At 42.6% G+C, this 19,468-nt stretch overlaps 2 protein-coding genes across 3 annotated transcripts in view; one reads left to right on the top strand and one right to left on the bottom strand.

The window, feature by feature from the left end:
• The first annotated feature begins 7,335 nt into the window (after positions 1-7,335).
• On the top strand, positions 7,336-16,980 carry LOC138976028 (ethylmalonyl-CoA/methylmalonyl-CoA epimerase-like). 2 transcript variants are annotated; one of them, XM_070348824.1, is made up of 5 exons: positions 7,336-7,488; positions 8,380-8,532; positions 14,602-14,661; positions 15,297-15,383; positions 16,649-16,980. In XM_070348824.1, exons 1-5 carry the CDS (start codon positions 7,441-7,443, stop codon positions 16,799-16,801), a joined length of 501 nt encoding a protein of 166 aa, XP_070204925.1. In that variant the 5' UTR covers positions 7,336-7,440; the 3' UTR covers positions 16,802-16,980. The 2 variants fall into 2 exon arrangements, with proteins under 2 accessions (XP_070204925.1, XP_070204930.1); XM_070348829.1 differs by lacking the exon at positions 15,297-15,383.
• LOC138976013 (opioid-binding protein/cell adhesion molecule-like) overlaps positions 8,406-19,468 on the bottom strand; it is a 217,196-nt gene continuing 206,133 nt past the window's right edge. Inside the window, exon 9 of the mRNA XM_070348811.1 lies at positions 8,406-8,603. Coding sequence (XP_070204912.1) covers positions 8,491-8,603 — 113 coding nt within the window. The 3' untranslated portion in view covers positions 8,406-8,490. The remainder of the gene's footprint in view (positions 8,604-19,468) is intronic.

The following is a 19,468-nucleotide window of genomic DNA, read 5'->3' as shown; positions in this document are numbered from 1 at the left end:
GAAGGGGCGGACGTGTTGGGGTTGAGAAGTCGAGCAAAGCGAGAGTTCGCGATGTGACTTTTTCTCACCGGGTAAGGTTCAAGTTGCACACACTGACTGCCAAGGGCAGGTCACCGCTTGCACTATCGGTCACTTTGAAGTGTGACGAATCTTTCAAGAAGTCATCGACAAGGAGGTAGACGAAAAATCCCAGAGCGGCACAGCCGGCCAGCGAGACGAGAAGCCAAAAGAAGAAATAGGACCCGGTCCTTCGTCGTCTTCTTCACTTGTCGTTTTCTTCTTCGTCTTCTTCGTCGTTCTTTCCGCCGCTGCCGTGGCTGTGCGGTTGTTTATCACGTTGTTCTGTTTCTCGGTGTGGGCGCTTTTAATTTTTTTCTTCTTCTTATCGTCCTTGTTTTTCTTATTCTTGCTTATGTCAGCACCGCCGCCAGTCCTGTCTTCTCCTTGACGAATGTCTGTGATGGAGGAAAAGTAACGGTCGCATCGCTCGTGCCATCTCTCCTCGCCCAGCATCTTCGCCCACTAAGCACCGACACTAGGTCTCTGGTAGCAGCCCTGGAAGCCCGCTTCTGCTGACCTGCCTTCTCTTCCACTCATTTACCTTCAGGTATTCCAAGCCTCCTTGCACCTCCACCAGTCCCGGTAACAAATTACTACGATCACTCCTGCACCTGATAGTTTCTCCTCTACCTGGATCAGTTCTCATTCAGGGTCTGTCCAAGCAGTGTAGCGTCCCCTGAGTGGACAACAGAAATTAAAGAACTGATTAACACGTCTAGGAAGTAAACACGCCCTTTCGATTCCATACACAAAAATGGCACCGATCAGATTAACCACCGCTCGTTGTGTTCCATGTCCCATACTCTCATATAATTATGCTGTTCACTGCCGTTCAGTACAGGTCAGTGTACACACGGGGTGCGGGACCCATAATCACAGGTATTAATGGTCGTGTATTTCACTTCACGCACCAGCGGTGGAACTGAAACTAATCCGCACCATTCCTACTTTCCCATTCAAAGACTTAGTGGCGGGCACATGTCTGGCACTGTGACGGCATACATCACCATACCCTATGCGCTTAAACGACACGAAATCCTGTATTCCTCCAAGAGAATAATTTCGTAAGTGCATTCTTGTTCCAGGCCAGAAGAGGCTTGAGACAATCAGGGAGTGTAAGAGAAACGACTCCAGTTAAGCCAACCACTCGAACCATCACGTTTTTCATCCTAAATACATCCTCAAAACAATCAAAGGAATTTCATCTCGAGAAAAAGGAAAAGAATAAAGATGAAGAAAAAACCCACAAAAGAGACTTTTGAGCGCATCCAAATTGACGAGGACATTTGATCGAGAGTGAAACTATCGAGGGCGATAAAAGGTCGACGTCTAGCAAATTTACAGACAGGAAACCATATGTTCTTTGGTCCCCACAAAATAATCAAAATGCATGTTGAACGTCGCGTAAATTTGAACAGTCTGCACAACAGTTTCAATCCTCGACCGTTTGTCTGTCGATTGTTTGTCACCCTCGACATTTTCATGGAAAGAGCTTCTATAGACTTGAGCTTGTTTGTACACAAATCAAGCCAAGAACACAAATCAAGCCAAGTAAAACATCTTTTCTACTCTATGTCTCGTTCGTTCATGGGCTGAAACTCCCACGATGATCACGCATGTTTTTGCGCGAGTGGATTTTTACGTGTATTGCTGTTTTAACCTCATTATTTTGGCAGCATATACGCCAATTTCGGGGGAAGCATGCTGTTTTTGTGTGTGGGTTTCTATAACCCATGGGTTACAGGATCTGTTTCGTGCGTTGTGTGAACACACGAAGGGGGGATAAGGCATTGGCAGGTCTGCACATAAGTTGACCTAGGAGATCGGAAAAATCTTCACCCTAACCCACCAGGCGGCCGCGGCCGGGATTTGAGCTCACGACCTTCCAATTAGGAGGCCGATGTCTTAGCCACTACGCCCGTCAAGCCAAGTACAACATACATGCATAGACCTATCTAATATAGGTCCCTGATACATGTAATACCGCACCTTCTCCCGCCGTCAGGTCAAAACAATTGATGTCATTTTCTCCACTGCAAAGAATGACAGTATACACACCAGTATTTCAAGAGAATCAGCTTAATATTAACCAGCGCTTTTGTCGACGGATTACATATATTGGTCTAAACAAAACTGGCTGGTTAATCCTATACCTGTTCAAGCTCTGCTTGCAGAATGTTACGATTGTTTTCAGCTTGCGTCGGTGAACCATGACACCAGGGCTCTGTGACACTGTGTGGCGACACGGCCAACATACCTCCCAGGTGTTGATTTCTCCCCCATCCGCTGCTGGCGATGTAGTGGCATCCCGGCTAAGGGTGTACCTGTATGTAGGCTTCGATGTTTGTAACCATTGTTTTACTAAAACAATAATTGAATCAAAGTTGACGGTGTAAGCGCCATTTGCGGCAACGACCACAGCCTGACATGTGCCTGTGAGCAGAAGCACTGGGGCATGCAATGGGTTAGAGCGATTAGTAAAAGGCGTTTCCGCCGCTATGATAAACTCTGCTAATCTTCTACTGGTCGCCTATAAGCCAGTAATCGCTTCCAATAGGATTTCCGTTGAGAGACTGACTCACTGAGCGCTGTTTCAGTTTACTTAAAGGTCACATGTCTTTTTTCCAACTTACCCACACAATCCACAAAAGGTAATTATAGTAAGAACGGTATAACTGACATTGAATTACATAGACACAGTTCCGTTTGAAAATCCTCGGTCATCATCAGAGGCCCAGCATGTTTATGATCAGTAGCAAGATTAGATTTATCTCTTACCCTTCTATCTTGACACTTTGTTTAATATCAAGTCGTATTATCTGATATTAAGTTTTGAGCACCATTTCGTGCAGTTTTTCTACATTAGAACAGTTCAAACAATTGGTTTAAGGGTGGAAAGACAGATTTCTTGAAAGAATGTGGCAAAGAAAAGGTACAGGGTTTGAGCCACTGCGATATGTTCATGGCGTCTTTTTTTATATATTTTTTTTAGTAATTAATAAAAACTAAATTAAAAAGCAACCACAAAAACATTACAGGCTATCCAATTGTGAAGCCATAGTAAAGATATGTACAGCTAGACTCACTACAAAGAATGAAATGACAGACATTTTGCAACACCTACCCCTACACCTAATGTTTCACCCCCAATACAAAAGGGAGGTATAACTAAGCTGCTCACTGCATATCTTTCCTTCTGTCCACATCTGAATACAGTCGAACCTGCCCTGGAGACCACCTGTCCCTAAAGACCACCTGCCCATTAAGACCACCCCAAATGATCCCCGACGGTTCTTACGACTATATAAATCACCTGTCTAAAGAGACCACCTGTCTAAAGAGACCACCCAAGGGACTGAGCAAAAGTGGTCTCTTTAGACAGGTGGTCTCATTAGACAGGTTCGACAGATGTCGACGGATTGAAAGATATGCAGTGAGCAGCTTGGTTACCTCCCTTTGACCATAAACATGATATTCCTGAGCTACTCAGGATCCATTTAAAATCCTCTATGTGTGTGTTTGTGTGTGTGTGAGTGTATGTGTGTGTGTGTGTGTGTGTGTATGTGTGTGTGTGTGTGTGTGTGTGGATCCCATGAACTGACTTTTGTGTCAATTTTGAGGGGTACCTGGCATGAGATTTAAAAAATGTGGAAACAACAGTGGTTTTGTCATGGTACCCCTCAAACATTGACGCAAATCCCCCCCCCCCTTTTTTTAGGGCTCAATCGTTCAACACCTGCATCAGTTGAAATGACATAACATAGGAAATACTCAAGATAGTGAAACAAAATAACCTGCTTTGGACAGAAGATTGATTTTGCTTTCTCCTCGTATGTTAAAGTTACCAACTTCTGCCGATTTGGAATTGTCGCGAAATTTTTAATTGGTGCCTTACATTTTTGTCAGTTCAAATTTAGGGGTACCCTTATTTGGGCGGCAGTCCCGTGACCCAAATAAAAGAAATCTCTAATGCGAAAAGTATGCGAGATAGCTAAGTGGAGGGCCTTTAATGGCACAGAAAGTTTGAATGAAATGACACGGGAATAAATGTTTTAATATGAGTACGAAAATGGGTGCAATACATTTTTTGTCCAAGTTTAGGTAACTGATACATATATTATTATATATATATGTAGATGAAAAAATATATTAAATGAAATTTGAATAAAAAAAAAAAAGGAATTTTGAAAGAAATTATATTTTAGAAGAATTTACAGCTCTTGTGCTCAGCTTTTCCTTCCCACTTTAATTGTCCTCAATTCTGACGTCGCAATTGCCCCCAATTGCTGAGAATGGGCGAATAATGCTATGTTCTTCTTCGACTTGCTTAGTTAACAGCACTAGCCATGTTGTTGTCTCTTAAAAATGATACAAGATGATTGAAATGAATTGAAGCAAAGCAATTGCTTTTCGTCATAAATTTGCTTTTGTTGCACGTAAATGATTTGAAATACTTGACTTCAATATTACCAGTAAATTTAATACAATAAAGTGTTCTGTTTGACGGTACAGCTTAATGCTTTCAAATTTCGTATCTTACCTTCTTTAATGCCTTACGTTTTGTAATGTCAAAATGCAGCTGTTCCACGGAAGAAAAGAAACAAGTCGCGTAAGGCGAAATTACTACATTTAGTCAAGCTGTGGAACTCACAGAATGAAACTGAACGTAGTCCGCCGCTTGTGCAAAAGGCAGTGAAAGTGACGAGCCTGTTTGGCGCGGTAGCGATTGCGCTGTGCTTCATAGCACGCTTTACTGTACCTCTCTTTGTTTTAACTTTCTGAGCGTGTTTTTAATCCAAACATATCATATCTATATGTTTTTGGAATCAGGAACCGACAAGGAATAAGATGAAATAGTTTTCAAAACGATTTCGGAAATTTAATTTTGATCATAATTTTTATATTTTTAATTTTCAGAGCTTGTTTTTAATCCAAATATAACATATGTATATGTTTTTGGAATCAGAAAATGACGAAGAATAAGATGAAATTATTTTTGGATCGTTTAATAAAAAATAATTTTAATTACAAGTTTCCGATTTTTAATGACCAAACTCACTCATTAGTTTTTAAGCCACCAAGCTGAAATGCAATATCAAACCCCGGCCTTTGTCGAAGATTGCTTTGCCAAAATTTCAATCAATTTAATGGAAAAATGAGGGTGTGACAGTGCCGCCTCAACTTTTACCGAAAAAGCCGGATATAACGTCATCAAAGGTATTTATCGAAAACATGAAAAAAAAGTCCGGGGATATCATACCCAGGAACTCTCATGTCAAATTTCATAAAGATCGGCCCAGTAGTTTAGTCTGAATCGCTCTACACACACACACACACACAGACAGACAGACAGACAGACAGACACACACACACACACACACACACACACACATACACCACGACCCTCGTCTCGATTCCCCCCTCTATGTTAAAACATTTAGTCAAAACTTAACTAAATGTAATGAAGTGAGCTGCATAGTTACCTCCCTCTTCCCCTTCGACCATAGATGCTACCCCTGGGCTACTTACGATCCAATTTAAGTCTGCTGTAACTTTAACCAGAGATGTGTGTGTGTGGGTGTGTGTGTGTGTGTGTGTGTATGTGTGTGTATGTGTGTGTGCGTGCGTGTGTGTATGTGTGTGTGCGTGCATGTGTGTGTGTGTGCGTTTTTTCCAGGGGGAGCGGGGCGACTGCATGTGTGCAGGAGCTTTTGGTATGTTTTCTGAAATATAGTAGTAAAAAAAGAGGGTTGAAAAATGTTTGCCTTACTTTTTGTAATTTCAAAATTCAGCTGTCTATGGAAGAAAAGAAATAAAGTGAGATGCATGGCTACCTCCCTTTTCCCCTTTGACCATAAATATGCTATCCCTGCATGAGCTACTCAGGATCTAATTTCAGTCTTCTGTAACTTTAACCTGAGGTGTGTGTGTGTGTGTGTGTGTGTGTGTGTGTGTGTGTGTGTGTGTGTGTGTGTGTGTATGCATGTGCATGCATGTGTGTTTTCCAGGGAGAGCGGGTCGGCTGTGTGTGCAGGAGCTAAGGGTGGTATGTTTTTAAAAAATATAGTAGTAAAATAAAAGGGTGGAAAAATGTTTTTACAATGCCAAACAATAATGCTATGTTCTTCATTGACTCGATTCTTTCACAGTTGTTTCTCGCACAAGAAACAAGATTTAGAAACTGGTCGAATTGGATCTTTGAAGACATAGCAATGGCTTTTTGTATTGAATTTGCCTGTGTTGAACAGGGGCACAGGGGCATGAAAAAAAAAAAAAGAAGAAGAAAAAATGAAAATGATAAAGAATACAGAAGTTCAATATTACCAGTATATTTTATATAAATGTTAATTCGATCAGTACAATCAAAACCTCTCAAATTCTGTACCTCACCTATCTTTAGAGATCAAGTGTATTTATTATTACACAAGGGGCTATGTGTTTGAAAAAATACAGCTGACAATCATGTATTGCATTTTGTATATATATCAAAGGCGGCCTGAATCCAAACCTACACTTCCTGCGCATATGTGTGTGTGTGTGTATGTGTGTGTGTGTGTGTGTTTGTCTGTTTGTGGATGTATGTTTTCCAGGCAAGGTAGGCTGTGTGTGCAGGAGCTTTAAGGGGGTATGTTTTTTGAGACATAGTAAAACCAAAAGCATGTGGTTTCAACAAGAGTAATTTGAACAATTTTAATAATGCCAAGAAATATAGCAATATTTTTTATTTGGCTTGCCTAGTCGTCAGCAAGCCATGTAATTTTTTCTTAGACATAAAAATGAATATAAGAAACTTCTTAGTCAAAGTGATTGTTTAGGTTCCTATTTAATTTGCTTCTGCTGCTAGAAAATGAATGTTCTTTCAGTCTTGCAAGACTCTCCTTGAATTAGAAATATGAGATTTCAATATTGCCAGGAAGTTTTATAGCATCAAGTGGTAATTCAGTACAATTAAATGCTGTAAAGTTTCTTACCCTAACTTTTACAATGCTTTACTTTTTGTAATATCAAGACTCAGCTATCTATTGAAGGAAAGAGATGAAGTGAGCAGCATGGTTACTTCCCTTCTCCCCTTTGACCATAAACATGCTACCCCTGAGCTACTGAGGATCCAATTTAAGTCCTCTCTATGTGTGTGTGTGTGCAGACTGTAGAGTACACAGTCTGTGGTGTGTGTATGTGTGTGTGTGTGTGTTTGTGTGTGTGTGTGTGTGTGTGTGTGTGTGTGTGTGTGTGTGTGTGTGTGTAAGAGACTGTGCCGTATGACAAGTAACAAAGGAGATAGTCCTCGCCTTCCATTTATTCCACAATATCAATTTTTGAGTGAGACAGCACACTCGTGGAGAGTTGGCTCCCCTAGAGAAAAACGTCTGCAGCGCGAACATGGCGACGTCCGTTGTTAGAAGGGCATTGGCAATTCCACATTCCTTGGTAATTTACTCTAAAACATACTAGACTACTAAACCGCTATAATTTCAAATATCATACATGAAGCAGATTACCGATAAAAATATGTATATTTGATTTGGGATTTATTATGTTGATCTGCTAAATGTAACTTCAGACAGGACTCTGAGCCGTCGCGATATAACCGTCGTGGTTGAAAACGACGTTAAACACCAAATAAAGAAAGAAAGGACTCTGAGACGTTCGCAAGAACCCAGTCCTCTACGGAAGAAGAAGAAAACCAACCTAAAGGCTACAGTGCCTTGCGAATATAGCTAAAACTAGTAAAAGAGAGACAGGTTACGTTTCTCCAAGGTTAAGAGTGAAGTGCACCCTTGAGGAAAACTCAAGAGACTTGTGTCTATGCTTTTTTTCTGGCGCTGTTGAGTTGTGCATAGAACGCAAGGATTAATGATGGCATAACAAGCGTGTTAATTTGTAGCCTGATGTAAATGGTAGTACAGGCACACATGTCTACAAGGACCTCCCAAGAAACCGGCATAAAACGGTCGTTATAGACAGGTGGTCGTTATGAACAATGGTTAAATATCAGTTTGATGCTCTCGAGTCTAGTATTCATGTACGAAACAATTCACCAACACACACACACACACACATATACACACACACACACACACACACACACACACACACACACACACACACACACACACACACACACACACACACACACACACACAGAGAAAGCAATAGATAAAGAACCTACTATAGAATGGAAGTGTAAACAGGGCTGGCTGTGAGTCTATAGGTCTTGCCCACTCAATGTCTAGAATGTTACTGTTAAGGTTGAAAATGTAAGATACAATGAAGACTTGCATTCATAAATTAGATGTATTTATTTTTTGTCACATATAGTTCAAGCAATGCCGCCAGCTTCAGACGTCCCACTCCTGTTACCAACCTTGGAAGCTTGGAAAGCTGAACCACATTGCCATTGCCTGCCCGGACCTGGACAAAGCAACAACACTATACAGAGATTTGCTGCATGCCAAAGTCAGCGAAAAACAGGTTTGTGTTGTTTGTCCTAGAATGTGACGTTTGGTCATTGTAGTTTCCATCATGCCATTGCCCTGTCTTGTCTGAAAAAGCAACCAAACAATCGGACTAAAAAAGTCACCACCAGAATATGAAGATCCTGGCATTCTCTGCTAACCATCATAAAAAAACTAGGCAGATGCGTTTGAGGGCAGATCTTTCTGATGAGGCTGTTGCATGATTGTAAAACCAAGTATATGACTGAAAAGGCCATTCATTCCCCTACCTTATTCAGAAAACAGATTTAGTTATATGAGGTAGTGTCTATACAGTGGAACCTACAACACATGCAAACACCCCCTAAAATCAAATTCGCAAAATCAAGTTCCAGTGTTTAAATCAGAACAACTAAACCGAAAAACATGTTTTGCATGTCATTAGACAGTACAATCAAATCTGCATTCAAAACAGTCAGTTTTCTTCACATATCTTGTCTTACATGGTTGCTATGGCATGCCGGTGTAGGTGTCAATCATCTCAGAAGGCATAAAAGGCAGTTTTTGAAGCCGTTTTAGCGGGTAATGAGACTAAACAAATAGTACATTTCAGTAACTTCATAATGCATTGCCTTCAAACTTTCAGTGATTTGTGCTAACACATGTCGTAAACTACACACGGAATCTCAAGTCATTTGAGATATCAGTTCTGCTGTTTTGCAACATGCCAGAAAGATTTTTAAAATGAAGATGTACCCTGTCCGTTTGAACAGAAAAAAAATTGAAATAAGCTATATATGATCATGTATTAAGAAAAATTAAAGCTTCAATTTACCCTTAAATTTAATCCATTTTCAACTATGGCTGTTCACTTGTTTAAACACACACACAAATTCTTAGAAAATGCTCTTACAAGAGCCATGATCAGTTAAGTGTGACAGCAGTGAGCTTTGCTAGGTGTTGGCTGACATTTGCGCTCAGCGCTCTGAATGAGTCAACTTCTTTAAGATTACTTTCGCGTTGAAATCCACATACCACCCATGTGTGATAAAATATGTACATAAAATATGAGTATGTGGCGTATCTGTTATTGTTCTTGAAATATAACAACAAAATTGTTAGTGTTCGATGACTCAGCAAAGACCTACCGTCAATTAAATTACATATTCTTACTCCGAATCACATATAGCATTGACGCAGTCTGAGATGCTAAGGTCTAAAAAACGCTACCCGTCTTAAAATTTTTAAAGGGAAGCAACCACACCACAAAAAGTGTAAACGGATGTGTTGGTAAGGACGCCAGACCATGGGAGTTATCTCCCATTGGTATGTGTGACGTCACTACCGCTCCCGAACACGTGGTCTAAGTCATACGACTTTTTCAGCTCAGAGGAGGAGGTCATGATATTTTTCGCTCGCGTGGCCGGTTTGCTTGCTTTTGCTCGGTTCCCTCCGGCCACTACCCGTCTTTTTTACCTTCTGCTTCATTAGTTGGTGAGCTCTTTCCATTTTGTCACGTTTTCAACAGGAATTTTGTCTTGGCTACTGGGTCATTGTACATTCTTTGGACTTGTACTTTTCAGTAGCATTATCGTTTGGCCGCCATTTTGGTTTCGGCATGGCTGATGACGTTTTAGAGCGTGGCTCTTAGGGGGATGTCAAGGGTAAAGGCGTTTCTAAGCCTATATCTTCTGCTTCTTCTGCTTTACCACCTGTTCTTGTTGTCTTTTCTGGCGACGCTAACAGTTTTGTAATTTCTGTCCCTTTTTTCTGCCCTGGATGAACTTATAGTTTAGTCAAGCACTTTGCATAGCTGAATTTTCAGTAGCATTGTTTTTGCCGCCATCTTTGATGTGTCAGTCTGGCTGACAGGGTCAAAGCTAGCGCGGTGCATACGCGGAGGCTAGGGTAAGGGTTTCCCTAGCCCTAGTCTTCTTTTCAGAATTTACCGAAGTTGTTTGTGGTTTCAGACGCATTTTTTTACCATGTCTTTTGCATTCTCAATGTTTTGCAAACGAACTTAGCGCCCATTTTTGACTCACATGCGAAGCAAAAGTGAGTCTATGTACTCACCCGAGTCGTCCGTCCGTCCGGACGTCCGTCCGGACGTCCGTCCGGAAAACTTTAACGTTGGATATTTCTTGGACACTATTCAGTCTATCAGTACCAAATTTGGCAAGATGGTGTATGATGACAAGGCCCCAAAAAATATACATAGCATCTTGACCTTGCTTCAAGGTCAAGGTCGCAGGGGCCATAAATGTTGCCTAAAAAACAGCTATTTTTCCCATTTTCTCTGAAGTTTTTGAGATTCAATACCTCACCTATATATGATATATAGGGCAAAGTAAGCCCCATCTTTTGATACCAGTTTGGTTTACCTTGCTTCAAGGTCAAGGTCACAGGAGTTCTTCAAAGTTGGATTGTATACATATTTTGAAGTGACCTTGACTCTGAACTACGGAAGATAACTGTTTCAAACTTAAAAATTATGTGGGGCACATGTTATGCTTTCATCATGAGACACATTTGGTCACATATGATCAAGGTCAAGGTCACTTTGACCCTTATGAAATGTGACCAAAATAAGGTAGTGAACCACTAAAACACTAGTAAAAGTGACCATATCTCATGGTAGAAAGAGCCAATAAGCACCATTGTACTTCCTATGTCTTGAATTAACAGCTTTGTGTTGCATGACCTTGGATGACCTTGCCCTTGGGTCAAGGTCACATGTATTTTGGTAGGAAAAATGTGTAAAGCATGTGAGTCGTATGGGCTTTGCCCTTCTTGTTGGAACTTTGTTTGCCCTCTACGTCACCACACGAGTCCTGTGCTCCCTTGGCGTATTTGTTTGGTTCTCTCATTCCAGATATTCACGATCTTGGTCATGCCGAGATGCAGAGGACCCTGCCGTCTCCCAGCTCCTTCCTTTCCCCGGTTGTGGGAGATAGGAGTTCGTTGGTGGTTTTGAAGGTGCCGGCGGCTACGTTTCCAAGTGATTCTTCCCCCGGTGCCTCTTCTTCTTCCTGTGGTTCCGCCTTTGCTGCCAGCTTTTCCGGTTCCACTAGCTGGTCTAAATGTACTCGTGATACAATCAGACACTCTCCTCCGGAGAAAGGTTTCTTCCTGGCCGGCGTATTCTGTCTCCCCCACCCGGGGTGAGACAGTTATGCTCGTCTCCTCGGAGACACGGCCAGCGCAGGGTCACTACCTGCCAGGTATGTCGAACTGGTCCGTCAGCTCTCGTGAAGCTACAGGACGTTCCCTGCCGGGAAACAGTTCTTCTCCTGGCCGGCATACTTTGTCTCCCACTTTTGTGCGCGGGACAGGTGTGCACGTCTCCTCGGGGACACGGTCAGGGCAGGATCACAACCCGCCAATTTCTGCCCTGTCTCTTCCACTTCGCAGTACGTGCATGGGAGTCTCGGGGCAAAGGCAGCAGCCGTTTACGACAGCAGCGCTTCCGGTTTTTACCGGAAGCATAGGTCCTCCGGTGTTAGCACCCGTCGCGGTCTCTTCCGGTTTGGACCTAGGACTGGCCTATGGGCGTTCGTGTTTCCGGCCTCATTCCGTGCAACATTCGCTTCCGCATTTGCGTGGCTTCGTCTGTCGCACTTCCGGTTCCACCCGGATACTCTGTCCCTCTTCCTGACGCTTCATCTCGGAGGTCGGTGAGTGAGGAACAGCGGCTGGCCTACGGGCATACAGGCTTTCAGCCTTGGCCGGGGCAAACGTCACTCAACCCGTCAGTGGTGGGGACTACTGCCTTCTCAGTTCCGGTGGCTCCGGATTTTGCCTCCTCTTACTTTAACCCTCATTCCAGTCAGGGTGTGAGTCAGGACGGCTTCTGGTTGGGCCGGTTTCCGGTCACCCTGTTCATCAGTCTGCCACTAGCAACTGCGACTTCGGTCCGTGTCCGTCGCTTGACGAGTCTGACTCACAGTCTCTCGCTGGCGAGCAGACACGTTCTGGGTTTCTGCCTAAGCTCAAGGTTGCGCTTGAGGCTGCGGTGGAAGTGACTACCAGATATTTTTCGGAGGGTGCTTCGTCGTCGGGGCTTCCGCTTCGGTCGCTCCTTCGGCGATGGCTGACTTCAGTTCCGAGAGGGAGGAGGACTCCTACTTCCGGTTCGAGGAGTCACCTTCGGTGGCTTACCACCTTTCTCAGGTTTTGGCAAGACCATCTCCTGCTGGAAGTGGTCTCCTCAACGTTCCGGCCTCAGTCCGTGCAACATGTACGTCGGGGTTTTTGGAACAACGGCTGGCCTACGGGCACCCAGGCTTTCAGCCTCAGCCTGTGCATTGGCCATTCCACCCGTCCGCGGTGTCGGCTACTGCACTCTCTGTTCTTGTGGCTTCGGACTTCGACAATTCTTACCTTCATCCTCATCCTAGGCATGAGATGAGGCAGGACGATTTCCGTTGGGTTGGGTTTTCGTCTTCCGGTTATCCCGTTCACCCTTCTGCCACAAGCAACTGTGACTACGGTTATATGTGATTCGGAGTAAGAATATGTAATTTAATCGAAAATTTCAATAATAAATTTTCATTTGATTAATATACTTACCCGAATCACATAGTTAATGCCCTCCCGCCAACCCCGCATTATAGTTTCTTGGTATTCTATAAAAGTCGTATGACTTAGACCACGTGTTCGGGAGCGGTAGTGACGTCACACATACCAATGGGAGATAACTCCCATGGTCTGGCGTCCTTACCAACGCATCCGTTTACACTTTTTGTGGTGGGGTTGCTTCCCTTTAAAAAATTTTAAGACGGGTAGCGTTTTTCAGACCTTAGCATCTCAGACTGCGTCAATGCTATATATATGTGATTCGGGTAAGTATATTAATCAAATGAAAATTTATTATTGAAATTTTCGATTTAAGAACTCTTTCTGGCATGTCAAATAACAGAAGACCTAATGTCTCAAATGAATTAAAATTCTGAATGTCCTTCTTGACATGTGTTAGCACAAATCTCTGAAAGTTGAAAGGCAAAGCGTTTAGAAGTTACTGAAATGTACCGGTTTTTGTCTCATTACCCACTAAAACGGCCTCTTAAACTGCCTTTTACGGCTTCTCAGAGGAATGACGCCTACACCATTCAGTATTCCATAATGTCATTGTTAGACAAGACATGTGAACAAAACTATCCTGATTTGGATGCAGATTGGATTGTTCTTTCTACTGACATGCAGAATATGTTTTGTTTTAGCAGTTCTGATTGTTTATTAGTTTTAACGCAGGAACCTTGTTTTTGCGAATTTGATTTTGGGGGGTGTCTGTGTTGTAGGTTCCACTGTATAGACACTACCTCATGTAAACCCAATCTGTTTTCTGAATAAGGTAGGGGAATGTATGGCCTTTTCAGTCATATCATTGGATTTACAATAAACAGCTTCATCAGAAAGATCTGCCCTCAAACGCATCTGCCTAGTATTTTAGGACGAATCATTCTGTATGTCATTACCACATGTGCATTGTTACTGTTCAACCACAACAATAACAAACAAGCAAACAAGTGATTTAATTTTAAACAAATATTAAAAACATGACAATTGACATGTTTAAGTATTTTGGACTCAAGAAATGATATAGAATTTTTGAATTAGTTTTAAAATTTCAATTATTATTAAGATTGTTTATAATTTTAATGGAAAAATTAAGATTGTTTATAATTTTAATGGAAAATTAATTAAGCTTCTGAATCTAAGCTGAAATTCAATCTCATAGTCTGGACTGAGTCAAAGAATGTTTGACCAACATTTCAATCAATTTGACTAAAAATTGCGGTTGCCACAGTGTCTCAACTTCCTTTTAAAGACGGATATGACACCATCAAAGGCATTTATAACAAATACAAATTAACAGTATAGGCAGTGTGGTAATATCATCTGGAAGAATTCATGTGTAAAAGTGTGTTCCCGGGCATACATGCAAAAAAATTGTCACTTCTACCATTATAATCTCCCCCCCCGATGCCTACAATCAACCTGGTAAACAGGCTGGTGTACTTACTGTGTATGTTAACTTTGAAGGAAGCAAGAATTGTTTTCATCCCCCAAAGGTGTAACCTCAGCTTTCATTTGCCATTTGTTTCAGGCCCTTCCAAGTCATGGTGTGACTGTGGTATTTGTGGAGCTGGGTGACACTAAAATTGAGGTAGGCCGGCCTCTTTGTTATTGCTTTTGTAAGCATTAATTATTTGTGTGTGTGTTTGAGACAAATACACAGATATCAATGCTGTTTACCTAGCGACTAAAAATCAGAAAAGCCTGACATTTCCCAGCTAGACTAAATTGTATTTTTTTCGGGTGCATTTTTGTGGTTGAGTCCGTCAAACTCAGCCTGCATTGGTGTTCTTTGTGATTCTCGTCATTTACATTCCTCCGAAAACGGCGTATGGCTGCCTAAATGGCGGGGTAAAAAACGGTCATACACGTAAAATTCCACTCGTGCAAAAAACACGAGTGTACGTGGGAGTTTCAGCCCACGAACGCAGAAGAAGAAGAAGAAGTCATTTACATAGTTTGGCTAACTGCCATTAAATTTCAAGGTCATTGCTATTACAAACACAATTCCTTACACCTTTGGTTTTTCTTGGAAAACTCCCCTCTTCATAATTTCCTGACCCTATCTAAAGCTTACCGTTTGTGCCTGCACAACCCACCCCTACATTGCGCAGCTGTTATAATTACATTTTCTCTCCCACTCCCCCAACCACCTTCCTTCAGAGACTTTCCTCTGCACAGCAGCAATATCCAGTAACTGTCTGCATCTGTGTTCTGTTGGTCTAGCTATTGCATCCTCTTGGTGAGAAAAGCCCCATCAAGAATTTCTTGGAGAAAAATTCCAGTGGAGGAATGCATCATGTTTGCATAGAGGTAAGAGGTGTTATTGTCAAGCGAGTTTTCTTTATGGATAGGATCACATTGCATGCAGTATCAGATAAATGCAGATATGTCTGTCGTAAGGATTATACTATGTTACATTCAGTATTAGGTTACTTCAATCCTGCCAGTGGTATCCTAAAAAAAAAAAGATGATGTCTCTACGTGACGACTGCCGTCCCGTCGTTCCGTTGCTAGTTCGCTTCTATTGTGAAGACTTGTGCGTCCTCCTTCAGGCGCCGACGAGCCCTCGTCTTCCTGAAAGACTCAAACTCCATTGCCAGTGTGACAGCCTCCTCTACTGTCGCTGGCTTTCCCTGAAGGACAGCCCATTCCATCTCTGGATTGTCCAGACTGTCGAGGTAGCTCGTGACCTTAAGTTGTTCGGACAGCTCTCCTGTAGCCGTGGGATAGGCCTTCCTTATCATCCCCTTTAGATCGAGAGCGAGTGCCGCCAGCGGCTCGCCCCTCTTCCACACCCGGCTCCTGAGAGAAGCCCTGTGCATTTCTGTTTGATTCGGGGGTTCGAACCTAGCCTCCAGCGCTCCCACGAGCGCGTCGGTAGTCACCCCGGAGTGCCGTATACAATTGGGTCAGCACTGACACGGCCTGGTCCCTCAGGCGTCGCTCGATTTTGCCCAGGCCCTGAACCCCTGCCCGATTTTTCCTGCCCGACTTAGGTTTTGTTTTGGAGAGTAAGTTAGGTCGCCAGGGTACCTATGGGTCATGACCGATTTTTCAGCAGTTTAAAGACTTAGATTTTATTTGTTAGTATAGAAGGAAAGACTATCAAAGCCAACCTAGATTCTTTATAGATATATTTTCTATGGAAGAACCCATGTATGTTTTATGATTGTTGTTTTGGTCTGAATACAATTTGGAATCTTACTACACTTTTGTTGATTTTTTATTTTGTTGTCAGAAGTATTCTGTTCGTCTGTTCGTCTGGTGCGTGTGGTTTGAATGCCATCCTGACAAATGTCTTTTAAAAACACATGCATGGTAACATCTTAGGCGCAGACACAGACAGTTAATGTTTCCGTGAAGCTACCACCGCTCGGCTTTACATGATTAAGAAATTGCTTGCAGATACAAAGAGAAGAAAACATACTAGTTCCTTCCTCAGTTTTGCCTGGTGCACAAAATAAAAGCTGTATCAGCACCATCTGCACAATACATGTATCACCAACTAGTTTTATGAAGAATGTCTTTTGTGTGTCATGTAAAGCCTCAATGAAAGATATTTTTGTTTAAATCAGGTGAATGACATCAGTGCAGCCATGCAAGAGATGAAATCCAAGAACATTCGCATGCTTAGCAACAAGCCTTCCACAGGCGCTCATGGCAATCCTGTCGTATTCCTGCATCCCAAAGACTGCAATGGTGTCTTGGTGGAACTTGAAGAAGTCTAGGGTAACATTCATTTCCCTAATAAGAGATTATCGACCAGATTAGTGTAAACACAGTAATGCAATTTGCACTTCTCTACATGAATTATAGCAGTGTCTGTGCTACGTACATTGATTTCTCAAGGTATGTTTGTGTCATATAATATATATGTGAAGGATATTATTAAAACAGAGTTTTGTTATTTTTATGATTTCTGTTCGAGTGGCCTGAAATGTGTGCAAACCATTTTCACTATTTCAGTACAAATTTATTCGTCAGATTAGGCAGAGAGAAGTTATGACTCAGTGTGAGGAGCTCGGATGGACGTAGTGTTTTCTTGAACAAACCAGATCACATACACAGGCACAGACAATCACAGACACAGACACAGACACCTCTATACATATGGTATATATACTGTTGAACCTGCCTTGATGACCATCTCTCCATAACGACTACGCTGCCCATAAAGACCACTCCAAAGGATTCTTGACAGGTTTTACTATATAATTCACCTTTTCATAGCCAGCATCTGTCTCGCAACCACAGGCAGTCAGGTTTGGTCCCAACTGACAGTTTCAACCTGTCTTAGATGACCATCCATTATCTATTTTTTTTAACTGCACCATCATTCCTGTACAAACTGCGAGTCATACACCACATTCTATCCCTAAACTGCTAACGGTACCGGTCACATCCGATTGCAGAAAGGTTGATGGAACTCAATTCGAAGCCACTTTGTATTGGGTGTTGAAAAGAAGAATGTTATGTGAAGTATGAGTCCGACTGCAACTTTAGTGCCTGACACCATCTGATTATGTCCTTAAGCTATGCTTCCCCTTGTCTTCCATAACAAAAATATCCTTGCAACTTGACAGAGTCATAGACTGCTACAACTGGTCACTGGCCTGAGACACCACCCGGCCGAGTAGCTACTGGCTGCATTGTTTGCTAGCGACAATAAACTCGGATAGCTGTGGGCAGTGGGTCATGGCAAAGATTATGCAAGCTTCTTTTATTAGCTGCATCCCACTAAGAATGTATATTGTTGATTATTGCCGTTGACCTTAACAAAAAGTGATGAGTCCTTTGAGTGACCATCTGCAGGTGACCCTTGCATGCAAACAAATTGTGGTAGGTAATTTTTTTCGTTCTCGGGAAGAGCTCTCTTAACTGTTTTTGACTTTCATACTTCAATACTCTCTCTCTCTCTCTGAGATGTTTTATCGTATACTGGAGTATTAGAGTGAGCCTGGATCGAGGTCCGCCGAAAGGGGACACTGTCCATAACGACCACCTGTCTATAGTGACCACTTTTGACCAGTCCTTTGAGTAGTCGTTATATACAGGTTTGACTGTATTTATACAAGGACTCCAGCACTGTAAAATCTTATCTTGAACACACATTTAATTTGTTAAGGCTGCGAGAAAGAACAAGTATTGCAAGGTTCTACCAAAATGTTGTAGCTGTAGTAGAGTAGCACGGGGTTAAACGCCCAGGTGAGGTCAAACGCCCAGCACCGATGTTTCGGAGATGACCTGATCGAACGCGTCACTTCCTGCTTTTCTGGCTTCGTTTACCAAGCAGACGTTCCCGCCGTCTGCTTGGTAAACGAAGTCAGAAAAGCACGAAGTGACGCGCTCGGTCATGTCATCTCCGAAATATCGGTGCTGGGCGTTTGACCTCACCTGGGCGTTTAACCCCGTGCTACTCTACCTGTTGATAAAGGCAGCCAGGCTGAGTTTACTGGAGGCACAGGAGATGGCTATGCAGAGAAATTACCTGCCTGCTCAAAAACTGTCCAACACTAGCATAATCTTTACTGGCAAAATTTATGTGGATGACTGTATCACCTTGCTCTGACGTCAGTGAAGCTTGATCACACAGTCCAGGACAGCCACAGCGTGCAGGAGTAAGAAGTAGGCCTGAAAGGTAAGCCAACACCAACATCATAGGGAAGTGAATCTGCATTCAGTTTGCAATGGCTCCCAGTTTGTCAGGTGCAAATCAACAGTTTCAACATCATGCCTCTTTCAGGATGCGGGATGTGGATGCATTCTACGAATTGATTCCATACAGTGTCCCACCAAACCCAGCTATACCAGTGTCTGTGGCCGGGGCTTGGGTCTGGGGATGCCAGCATCTTGTTAAAGAGTGGGAGAAGTGTTCGTTCCACACGAGCCAAGTACTTCACAGCATGCTGACCCCAAACAAACTTATGTGAGACGATGACTGTCCATGACATTGTTGCGCGCTGTTTGGGTTGTTTGGCGCATTGCACTAATAAGATGCGTGTGCCTGTACGATCACGTGAGACCGCGAGACTTGTGAAAGATCTCGGCAGTCGAGCGGGAACCTTTGCGAAGTAAAGAACAAGAAATGACTTCGCTTGCTCGACTCACTTTTATTGCGTTTGACTGAGAAGCGTTCACCCAACAACCAACCACCAGAACAAACAGAACAACAACACCACAAAAAAAAAATATTTATAAAAAAAAATCAGGAAATAATGAAATAATCCTGTCGACGCCGCCATTTGTGGTGTTGTTGTTCTGTTTGTTCTGGTGGTTGGTTGTTGGGTGAACGCTTCTCAGTCAAACGCAATAAAAGTGAGTCGAGCAAGTGAAGTCATTTCTTGTTCTTTACTTCGCAAAGGTTCCCGCTCGACTGCCGAGATCTTTCACAAGTC

Source organism: Littorina saxatilis, linkage group LG1, assembly GCF_037325665.1.
Source record: "Littorina saxatilis isolate snail1 linkage group LG1, US_GU_Lsax_2.0, whole genome shotgun sequence".
NCBI classification, from domain to species: Eukaryota; Metazoa; Mollusca; class Gastropoda; order Littorinimorpha; family Littorinidae; genus Littorina; species Littorina saxatilis.
This window is presented reverse-complemented; position numbering and strand designations above follow the sequence as displayed.

What these genes read in the sequence shown, in the direction of transcription:
- LOC138976028 (XM_070348824.1), top strand. Translation starts at nt 7,441, where the DNA reads ATGGCGACGTCCGTTGTTAGAAGGGCATTGGCAATTCCACATTCCTTG. An exon ending in TGGCAATTCCACATTCCTTG is followed by an intron (nt 7,489 to 8,379) that starts GTAATTTACTCT and finishes TGTCACATATAG; the next exon opens with TTCAAGCAATGCCGCCAGCT. An exon ending in CCAAAGTCAGCGAAAAACAG is followed by an intron (nt 8,533 to 14,601) that starts GTTTGTGTTGTT and finishes CATTTGTTTCAG; the next exon opens with GCCCTTCCAAGTCATGGTGT.